At 36.4% G+C, this 11672-nt stretch overlaps 2 protein-coding genes across 3 annotated transcripts; one reads left to right on the top strand and one right to left on the bottom strand.

The window, feature by feature from the left end:
• The first annotated feature begins 854 nt into the window (after nucleotides 1-854).
• Nucleotides 855-3822, top strand: LOC108762071 (uncharacterized). 2 transcript variants are annotated; one of them, XM_018508875.1, is made up of 6 exons: nucleotides 855-1095; nucleotides 2242-2402; nucleotides 2476-2588; nucleotides 2840-2988; nucleotides 3205-3379; nucleotides 3504-3821. In XM_018508875.1, exons 2-6 carry the CDS (start codon nucleotides 2294-2296, stop codon nucleotides 3564-3566), a joined length of 609 nt encoding a protein of 202 aa, XP_018364377.1. In that variant the 5' UTR covers nucleotides 855-1095; nucleotides 2242-2293; the 3' UTR covers nucleotides 3567-3821. The 2 variants fall into 2 exon arrangements, with proteins under 2 accessions (XP_018364377.1, XP_018364378.1); XM_018508876.1 differs by lacking the exon at nucleotides 855-1095 and adding an exon at nucleotides 1104-1673 and having other exon boundaries at nucleotides 3504-3822.
• A 1999-nt stretch (nucleotides 3823-5821) lies between these two features.
• Sap30 (SIN3-associated polypeptide 30) lies at nucleotides 5822-10413 on the bottom strand. Its single transcript, XM_018508877.1, has 3 exons — nucleotides 9384-10413; nucleotides 7175-7402; nucleotides 5822-5960 (listed from the first exon to the last, which is right to left on the bottom strand). The coding sequence occupies exons 1-3, from the start codon at nucleotides 9552-9554 to the stop codon at nucleotides 5829-5831; spliced, it is 531 nt and encodes a 176-aa protein (XP_018364379.1). The 5' UTR covers nucleotides 9555-10413; the 3' UTR covers nucleotides 5822-5828.
• Nucleotides 10414-11672: the final 1259 nt, after the last annotated feature.

The following is an 11672-nucleotide window of genomic DNA, read 5'->3' as shown; positions in this document are numbered from 1 at the left end:
GGCTCTGAGATCTTGGATTCCAGTAATGGCTGCCGTTAGCAGTCCAGAGGTATATAGTCAAAGGATATTCCTGATACATCTACGCCTGCAATGCTGCGATCGCGATATGCTGGATTCACACTGCATCTGATTTTCGTCGTACGACACTCTGCAACCAATCAGAAAACAGGATTCGGATGGATTTTGCTTCGTATCATCGGAATTCTGTTTTCTGATTAGTTGAAGAGCATCGTACGACGAAAATCGGATAGTGTGAATCCAGCAATACAGCGAGGGAGCGAGGCCGAACCGAATTGGCTAGACGATTTCCGGAAGAATCAGGGGCTCTATTCTTGAAAAGCAACTTATACGAAAGTCTAGGGAAATGCTACAGGGTACCTATCACAGAACAAGTCGGAATCGATTCCGATCGGAATTATTCAATTATTCCCTAGATTTCTATTGTGTTTTCTAGGGAAAACGGAATAATTCCGATCGGAATCCATTCCGACATATTTCATGATAGGTACCCTGTTCTTTTTGGCCGAACTTTTGCACCAGTTCATCTTTCTTCCTTTTCTCTTCAGGAGGAAAGAAGAGGAAAACAGATGAACCGGTGCAAAACCGGTTCAGCCAAAAAGAACAGGCCTTATAATATTAATTTTCTCGCGCATGTGCAACGGAGACACGTAAGTAGAAAGAAAATCGAAACAATCAAAGTAAAAATATGTAAAGCCGGCGGACAAGAAGTCAACTTGACATCCAATAGGAAAGCCTGACTCTTAGGAATTTCAGCAACGTAACCACAACATCACTAGAATATGCGAGAGACCATCCTGATTCTTCCAGAAATCATCTAACCAATCCGGTTCGGCCTCGCTGTATCGCGATCGCAGCATCGCATAGTCGCAGGCGTAGATATATCAGGAATATCAGTATCAGTATCAGTTTTTCAGTACACGCAGGTGCATAAACGCGTCGGTTATTCACAGTTCACACGGCGGTTGACGATTATCGAGACGTAAAGGTGCGGTAACGGGCACCTCGCCGAATCACTGTCACAGATCATCGTAATTGCGAAAAATGCGACAGCCGCGCGTATGAGCGAACCCCTAGGTAAAAGAGAAAAAAAAGAAAAGAAAAAGGGAAAATCGCCGCGTTTCCGTGTGCGGACATCGTGCACGGTCCCGTAACAATATAAATACGCCACGCCACGGCAACTACCATATTCGATTCGTTCGGGTCCGGCTGTTCTTTTTTTTCCTTCTCTTTCTCTCTCGTTCTTGTTCCCTCCGTCTCTCTCCGTCGAACGATGCATCTCGCTCTTTCTCGGACACGATCGCCTCCGTGATATCTGATGATACAATGCTCGTACGTCCCGAGGTGCGATAGCCTCCGTTATCCGTGAAATCGAGCCCGATAGCCGCCGCCTCGCCCCCCTCTCCCCCCCCTCACGTTCCTACCCACCGATCTTCTTGTTTCTTTCGCGATCGCGAACGGCGAACCCGCTGGCCGCCGCCGCCGCCGCTGCCTCCCCCCCTCCTCTTCCTCTTCCTCCCGCTTCCGCTCGTGTTGCGTGTCTGCGTTCGCGACGCCTGATATAAGTGATTATCGTACGACCGTACGACGCCGAGTGCTTCGACGCTTCGGCTACGCGAGCCTCTCGGCGGAGACAGATCAATCGACTCCGCAAGGTAAAAGTTGGAAGAAATGGATGGAGTCGTAAACTGATAGCGCGCTTTAAAATGATGACGCTTTAAAAAAAGTGAAGTCGATCAGTCTTCAGAGCTCTGTCCCACGAGAGACTCGTATCCATAGTCGTGGGGATTCTCGCGGTCCCTGGGCGTTCTTGAGGGAAAGGACGGAATTTATCAACAATCTGTTCCCCTTGACCGTACTTGTGTTTTGTCGTTATTTGAAATAAGTGTCTTCTCAGAGATACGGACGGACAGACGGAGAAAAAGAGGAAGATCGTGAGAGATCGCAGCTGAGAATTCAGCTTCGGCTGATCGTCACTTTTCCCCCCACAAAAAATTTAGAACCGCGATAGCTATATAATTAACAATTAAAACGAACAAACGTTGGTTTGAGCGCTCAGTAATAATAACAAATAGTAGATTAACAATTAAATATATAAAGGAAGTTTAAATTAGCGGACGAGAGAAAAATTGGATTTTTGTTCCAGATTTTTCTATGAATTTTGCTTCGAATTGGTTTAATATTATTTTGAAAAGAATAATTTAATGTTATCATTGTGGACAGGTAAATAATAAGTTGCGCCACAGTCCTTGAATCGTGCAAAAGCAAAACAGTCATGGAATCATCAGATAGAAAGAACGTATATCTTACAAAGACCGGCGACAATTCCTTGAACTCTGGAATGAGGGAGACTATGATTGTCGGTCAGGCTAATATGGTACCAGGTATGTAGTCGGAATAAGTATTATTATGTAAATTCGTCTTGGCTGTGCCATAACTCATGTATTTTCTTTGTAGAGTGTGGTGCAGAAGGTGTGATGAAACCCAATAACGTGTCCAATGTTTCCACTAATCAAACAAAGTGGACTAATAACTCTAAAAATTATATCACAATACCGGTGAAGAACGAGGTGAGACAACTAATGCAATGCCTTAAAAATACTTGAGTTTATAATGACTCAAAGTTAAACCATATAGAAAATACAATTTAAATAATCAGAGAAAAAGGGGATAAATTGTTATTTGAATTAGATCTATTTAATTAAATAAATGAAAAATTTATTATAAAGTTCCTCATGATGTCTTCTAATTATATTATGAGAGTTAATACTTATTTATATATACTATACTTAATTAATGATAATACTATTCTATTTCACAGGTCGTACATCTTGAAGACGGTAATGCACATTGCAACAACAAGAAAATGTATTATTATGATAGACACTACACTGGGCATGAGGAGCCAGAGAGACCAACACGCAGAGGAACAAAGAGATATAGAGACAAGGATGCACCAAAACGGGCATTGTACGTTAAATTGAAAATGAATAATATTTAGACAGAAACATATTTCAAAGAATTATATCTCAAAGATGCGTTAATAATATTAACTTTCGCTTTTTCGTTTTGCTATGATTTTATCAATGAAGATTTTTGCAAATCCAGACAGAATTTGTCGATACAAAACAATATCTAAGTGTTGAAGTTTTGTTATAATATTTATAGTGATTTGATATGTTATAGATCTGCATTTTTCTACTTCTGCCAAGAACTACGTGGCAAGATGAGAGAATTGCACCCTGAAATGGGAGTAGGTGACATCGCAAAGGAATTAGGAAAATTGTGGATGAGTACGGATTTGCAGACAAAATCCAAATATATGGCCATCGCGGAGGAAGACAGAGCTCGATATGAAAGAGTATGTTTATACCGAAATACATATTAAAGACATTCGATTTTAATATATTCTGTTGATTTGCATTAATGTATGGTAATTGATTATCTTGACATTCACAAATTTAATGAAACGATTTTTAATGTAGGAAATCATCGCATACAACAAGAGAGTCAAAAATTATGACCCGGAGGAAGTTGGAACCGTATAAATTATAATATGGATCCATGGGACAGACAAGGATGACAACTTTATTCTAATTCAAGAACTGCAGATGGAGTTCAAACTTGCAACAGACAAGCGAGTTTTACTACTAACCTAGAATTATCGTTGTATATATTATGTATACTGTTGATATTGTCCGGAAAAGAAAGAAATTGTCTCTCAGAAATTTGGTTATATACTTAGAATGCTAAAAAAGCCAAATTCGAAAAAAGAAGAGTTCCATTTTGTAATGAATTTCTATATCGCATATGCAAAAATGCTATATTATATACATAACTAACATGTGCATTATATGATATATATCTTATATACAGTTATATCTTACATATAGTTATATATAAGATATATGTTATATATACATGCATATATATATCAACTATGTGTAATAAGCACAATAGAATCTTCATTGTCCAAATCTATTTCATCATGCTTATGATTATTTGAGCGTTCCTTATACTATTCATGTAATCTATTCATTTGATCGATCGAGCGTTCGAATAATCAGGTTCTTACTATATGCGTTTTAAGGATAGAAGAATAATAATAATTCGAGTAATGGTAATTGCTATGCTATTACAATGCATTAATATTAAGCAATGATAGCGATAACGTTCGCGAATAAAAAAGAAACGTACATAATGCACCATGCACCTATATTGCATTGTAGAGTTACAGTAGATCGCTTCGCCGAGACATAAGAAATCGTGTGAATGAAAGAAATTAATGAACCGGAACAATTAAGAAAAAGCAAGCTAATTTGGATAATTAAGACGGAACTATGTGCAACATGCGACAAATTTATCGCAGAAGATTGTTAAGGATAATCTCGCTACCTCGTAATAATTGATTTTATCAACGGAAATATGATTTTGATGATGCAGTGGGCAAGAAAAAGTATGTATTGCAAAACTGATTGATTGTTTAAAAATTGAACGTCGATGATACTTATTGCTTTAGAAAAAAGTACATAATACAAAGCATAGGAATATTAAATGCATTGTTAGGACAAAATTGGAGGATGGTTATATAGCAATACCTAGTATTCTTAACATAGTTATTGCAGCACCATAATAATTGTCATAATAATTATAATAGAGAATTAAAAATTTTTTATATTTGTTAAATTTGAAGTTTGTTGAAAACGGACAATTTTTAATAAAATATCTTTGTAAAAAAGAATCATTTGAGGAAACATAAACTCTTCAAACAATTCAGAAAAACCTATCAAATCAAAACATAAATAGATAAAACGTTCAAAAGCTTTTGTCTATCTCGTTGTTCAAATATTTCGTTCACTAGACAATTTTTGTTTCTCATTATTTTTTATTATTTGATACATCTGTATTTTGACAGATATTTAACTAAGTACCTATTATTTTTCGTTTAGTTATTGAATAAAAACCAACACTTGCTAATATTTTTTTTATATTTCAAGACGAATCTACGTTCATACATTTCTTTACCCACTGTGAATGTTTTTAACGAGTTTTTAAATTTACATCCGCACAAATTATTTCATCTTCATAGGCAAAATAGAAGGATAGATTGAAAATCCTTATCAAGAGGCTCAATCGATCGAAGAAGCGAGTTAATAACGATAATAGTGATTGCTAATAAGCATGTTGAAGGTACAATAGAAAGTAAAAAAGAAAAAACAAAAAAAAACCGAGGTCTTTATACATGTCTTTATCCGACGCTACACATATTCATACTTTAAGCATAGATATATAAATATATCAGGGAATTATATCAAGCTCCCGAAACGACGGAACATATATTCTATGTATTTTCTTTTTTTTTCAATAAAGGTAAAATAGATAAAAATGCATTGATTTCACAGAAGTTTATTTCTGATCGTAATAATAAACTGCGCACTTATCTTTTTCCAAATTATATCGTCACCCACGATTTCTAAAACGGAATCGCGAGCACGCATTTTGTACATTTTTACATCGTGCCAGCTTCTACATGTACGAGAAGTGCAATGAAATGCAAGTAAAATAACAACAAAATTTTGATACTGACATATGTATATATATGTTAGACTGCACGGCATAGCACATATATACATATGCATGTTATATATTATATTTTTATATATTATATATACATCTATTTTTTATTATATATATATATATCTTTTTCGAATGGACATCTTATAAAATACATATACATATTAACAAGTAAAAATTGATATTACACACTTATCACATAACTAATATTACACGAAAAATTTTGCCACATAATGTTACGTCGTGTCACTGCTACTTAAACCGTTCTTTTGGTCTAACTTATTCGCATTGGTCTTAACTGTATATATGAAAAAGCTTAGAGCTTCCTTCTCCACGACGGGGATGGTCTTGAAATGCTTCATGAGAGTCTGCAATAAGAATTTTATGATACATTATTTTTTTAAATTGTCATGATAATGTCAAGAAGTAACTGTTTTTACTCATTAGTATCAAAGTTATTAAATAATAAAGCATCATACAGTGAAAATGTAATAGAAAAATAATATAGGAATTCTTCATTTTAGGCCTATTCTTTGTAGCCGAATTTCTTGCATCTTTATCTTTTTTCTTTTTTCTCTCCAATATAAAAGAAGGAAAAGGTAATCCCCCCCCCCCTATACGCAAGAAGTTTAGCTGAAAAGACTGAATCTTTCATTTATACTCAAAATTCGAATGGCATTGTTGAATTCGAATGCAAAACGAATTCATAGGAGAACCAAGAATTGGGTTTAGGTGCAGACGAAACATTTATCGGAGGCGGTACAAGGCGGAGCTTCTCCCTTCCAATACCCTTCCCTTGCCCTTGAATTAATAGACCTGTTCTTTGTCCTGAATTGATCCATGATCCATGTTATGGATATAAGCGGGTGTGTTTAAACAGCACTTTCGCGAACTTCAAATATATATCTATTTTAAATACGACACTAGGGACTGTACTCTCAAGAAATATCGCATATAAATATTTATGAAAATATATTTACTAGCATATATTATACGTATATAGATTTCCTAATACTTCATATGGAATATTTTCCGAGAATCGGCAACTAATTCGGATACAAAGAACATATCTAGGAACAAACATATTGCGTTTTTTCAGAAGGGTAATTATTATCATTTTCTATCATATTTTCACTGTATGTTTTGTTTTCTTGTTTTTGAAAGTAATAATAAATGATATAAACCTATTTATTATTATTTATTTAACAGTCATTTGGAAAAGATCTGAAGAAAAACTATTTGGTTCATATTTACACCTTATTTTTATCGATAAGTGTGCGCATATTTCAGATGTAATGTAAACCATATGCTAAATGCATGATGCATTTATCGCTAAAAGTGAGGTGTGAATACGAACTTTCATTTATCTATTTTTTCCATTTTATCTATTTGTTTTTATATATCTTGAAACATCCTAAAATACATATATTTTATATATGCTTTTTACAAATAATTTAATTTATATAACGATTATAATTATATAATTTGAATACATAAATATATATATAAGTATATACACATATTTAATAACTTGTTATATTTATTGCACGTGCTAGATAGAAAATAATTTTACTATACTTACATCTGCTAACTGAGCCTTGTTAAGACCTGGTCGGGTAGAAACCTTGTAGTGCCTTTTGTACCGCCTCAGAGTACCGACTTGCAGTTGGAAGAGATCAACTTCTGGGACGTCGTTGTCAGTTTCACCCGAGTCTTCTTCGGAATCCTTGCGCCTTCGCTGCTGCTGCTGTTTGGTTCTTGCGCACTGGATCACTTGCTTATGATAATCACAGATGTATATGTGTCGTGCCTGTACATAATACATAAAGAAAGAATATAACAGAATAGCAATAATTATCATACACAAATGCAAAATTTGCATCGATATCTTGCACCGGAAGTTGTGTCGTTCTGAAATTTACTTCATCAAATGTCAATTCGTCGCAAACGAAAAATTTCGAATAAAGTGATATCTTATCGCGTATATAATACTATATCAAAGTAATTATTTTACAAAAGTACGTCGCGATCTATAAAAGAATTTTTTGGAAATTCAAAATATTTAGTGTCGATTCTCTGATGTCTTTCGCGCCAAGTGCACTATTTTTTGTAAAAACAAAAAAAAGACACGAAATTAAATTATATTTAAAATAATAAGGAAAAATAAGCAACGTATATAATAATAATATAAAGGTAATTATTAAAAATATATTTTTAATAATATTTTTGATGAATATAATTTTGTCAACTGAATAATCCGCGATCATTTTCTACGCTCGTCTCCTAACAGTCTCCATCTTTTAAATTATTTATTATTTAGTTTCGGAAGGCATTAATGTTCACTTATATAAATTTTATTGCAACAAATAATTTATTTAGGCTGGGTTGTTCCATCTTTCAATAAACTTTAGCTCACTCTCTTACTCTCTCGTACTCTTACTCTTTTAGTCTTTTATTTATCCATTAGATAAATTATCACACAATTTATCTGAAAATAAAACAATCGGCTCTTATTCATTTATCTCCCCGTTATATTTTTCTATCAATACTAAATACAATCATAATTAAATAAATGTCAATAATCGAATTATCTTAATCACGTATCAATTGCAGCTACAGGTATTTACAGAAATCTTAAAAAAATACTCTTAAGAATTTCCGGATTTTCCAGGTGTTTTTGTTCATAATTCCAGGTAAGATAAGAAAGAACATTTTCCAAATGAGCTTTAAAATAAATTGAAGTGCAAGTAATGCAAATTGTATATTGTAAATTAGCAGAAGATAGCAATTTCACGAAATCATATCTATTATTTCCTACAATTCGAGTCACGAAACCTATAAGATAGTGTACGAAATTTTTACAATAATATTAATATAGCTATCTCTTCTGCTAAGTGTTTTGTTTTGTTTTACTGTCATTGATTGTTTTTATAAAAATTCATGAACACAAAGAAAGCAGAGATGGGCATGTATTCGAAATACTTTTATTTGAAAAACAGTATTGGTAAGACAATTATATTTTGTATTTTGTGTTTGTTCAGAGTACATGAAAATATTTTGTATTTTGTATTTCATGGGAGCATATAAAAATATTTTGTATTTTATATTTTAGTATTAATAACAAAAGATTATGAAAGTATTTTGTAATTTGTATTTCAAATACTAACATTGATAATCAACCTTATTATTTAAATTACAAGATACAAAAAACTTTCAATCTTTCGATTTTAAATACAAAATACGTAATATTTTTATGTGATGCGCTAAAATAAAAAATACAAAATATGCTTGTATTACAAATAGTGTGTTCTAAATAAAAGTATTTCAAATATATGCCCAACTCTGAAAGAAAGTACGTGAATATATACACACTTATTGCTAACCGATTGTCAATGTTTTATATTATTAAGTAAAATATAATAAAAAAAAACAATGTTTTCAGAAGGAAATAAAAATAAGTAAAATTTCCAAAAATCCCTTAGCACGATAAAATTCCATAAAAACCTCTAATTTCCGACAGTAAAAAATCTCTTAAAAATCGAAGATTTTTTAGTTAAAAAAAATTTTTTGAATTAGCATCAGCCGCCAGTGAAATTCTCCTAATAACATTTCCTAAAATAATATACCTAATAGAGCGCGTATATTTTATGTAATTTTCTCTTTTTACAAAACTTGTGGAAAGTCATTGTTGGAGTTCCACGTTTCCTCGAGACTTCCGAGTGGTTCTGAGAGAGAGAGAATCGGCGTTCGCGGCAATTGGCGGACGTGCGCGTTTGCCATGTTATGCTTACCAGGTGATCCAAGTTGAGTTTCAGCCGCCGCTGAGTGACCGTCTTTTGTATACGTTTGCTGTAAGACGCGTTGCCGGCCGGACGGGAGCATCGTTCAGTCTCGTCGACGAGGCAGCAGATCTGATCCGCCGCGCCCCGCGAATCCTCCTCACCGGTGCTAAAGCCGTTCATTTTCTGCTCCGGTTCGAAAATAGTCCTCACGATCGCGATCGTTCAGCTGCGCGGTTTAGCGTCGTCTCCGACGACGACGGTGGTTCGCGCGGTTGATGCACTCGTGTCAAAAGTCTTGGATCGCGGTGGAACAGCCGGCGATCGCAGGACGATAACCACGATGACGATGACAGTGATAACAATGACGACAACGACAACGGACGCACGGTAGGAAACGTCGCTTGCTCATAATTCTCCTCCGCGCAAACCGAGGCTAATCGAGCCGCGAGCTCCCCTACTTCTCCCCTCGCGGTCTCGTCGGCCCTTTCAGTTCAGGGATGGCGTATATATACCGTATATACGCAGGGTATACCTCCGTATGCGTTGACTGGAGTCGGACCCACGCCAAGAGACGCGTCACGCTGTGTCGCGACGTGACGCGTCGTGACGCGCCGCGTCGCAACAATATTTGCCGGGCCGGGTACTCGCCAATCGGTCGTCAATCGCCGATCGCCGATCGCAGGATCGCAGCTGATCGGTCGGTGTGTTCGCCTGGCGTGCACCGGAGTAACCGACGCCCGGGGCTCGCGAGCGTCGCCGCCGGGGAATCCGGGACGAGGTCTCTCGCGGCCGCCAAGCACCAGGAAGATTCCCGAGCCACCGGCGATAACTCTTGTTCCGCACTTCCCGTTCAACGATATTTTAGACGATATTGATACCGCAAACACGCAGCTATCAACACGAATAAAAATTCGAGCCCGAGAAAGTCACTGTTTAACGATTCCGCAAAATACCGATGAGATTATCGTCAACGACGACACAACCGCCAAGTCGAATGGACACGCAAAAAACATACGATATACCTTCGACCGTCTGACTGCAGTCCAACTGCGACTATTCGACTCAGCCAAAGCAGCGAGCGAGCCACCTGCGAAATCGTCTACAACTTCTATAAAGGTCGCAATTTCTCGATGCGCGTGCGCGACAATGCGACGTGAAAAAATAACCAATCCGGCAAGTGCTGCCATTTCCCTTGGGCTGTTAAAAAGCACAGACTAGTTAATATGTAGAACCGTCAAACATGCATGGATGTATCGGTATATAGAAGCAAGAGTGAGGTGAATAAAATGTTTATTATAAGATTTCATCTTTATTTAAGTAAATTTTCACAAGCTGTTCAAACCGGCTGTTTCAGCGACAAAAAGCATCACGTGGTCAAAATTGACGAATATCAAGCGTCCATTTTGGTCACGTGGTCCTTTTTAATGCTGAAACAGCCGGTTAGAGCATTTCGTGAAAATTTACCTTTTAACATTGGGCGCGTTCAAGTTGACAAAGCGGGCTAGATCTACTTGCCAAACAATTAAACATGATTGGTTGGATCCAAAGGTAAGAACCAATTATGCTTATTCGGGGTGATCCCGATTGACCACGGCTCGATTGGACACCACCAATCACAGCGACCGGTGCTTAGGAGCTTTGTAGTCTCAAGCGTTGTGAATGGCTCGTGTCCAATTGAGCCGTGTCCAACTGGATGCCACCCGTTGTTGAGTAATTGTTAAAAAATTTGTCATGTAGACAGTGGAGGACTACGCCAATAAGCACTCTATATACTCCACTGGCTTAGTTTCCACCTAGAGTCCTAGATTTATCAAAAAGGTGCAACCGGCTTAAGTCAGTATGACAAAGGTGCTAAAAAGAGTACTAAACATGGCCTTCACATGCTATGAAACTGCCTTTAAACTATGTCAACAAGATAAGATGTGTAGGATAATGTGAGATAGAATGTATAGGATAAAATGAAATAGAAATATGTCACTAGTACTATAAATGGCTGCCAAGTCATGCAATTGGTTAGATTGCAACAGCGAATCAGAATGCATAACATCGGTTGCGCCTCTCTGATAAATCTAGGACTCTATTTCCACCGAGAGTTTAAACCGGATCGGAATGTAAAAACCAACCAACTACAGTCTAGTATTCCCCTGTTACAGTCGAACGACAGGGGAATACTCGACTGTAATTGGTTGGTTCTTACATTTTGATCCGGTTTAAACCCTGGTGGAAACTAAGCCACTGTCTACATGATAGCCCTTCTGCAATAAGTCAGAAGTTCTAAGCGATCTTAAATCATAATCG

This window comes from Trachymyrmex cornetzi, unplaced genomic scaffold (genome assembly GCF_001594075.2).
Source record: "Trachymyrmex cornetzi isolate Tcor2-1 unplaced genomic scaffold, Tcor1.1 scaffold276, whole genome shotgun sequence".
NCBI classification, from domain to species: Eukaryota; Metazoa; Arthropoda; class Insecta; order Hymenoptera; family Formicidae; genus Trachymyrmex; species Trachymyrmex cornetzi.
This window is presented reverse-complemented; position numbering and strand designations above follow the sequence as displayed.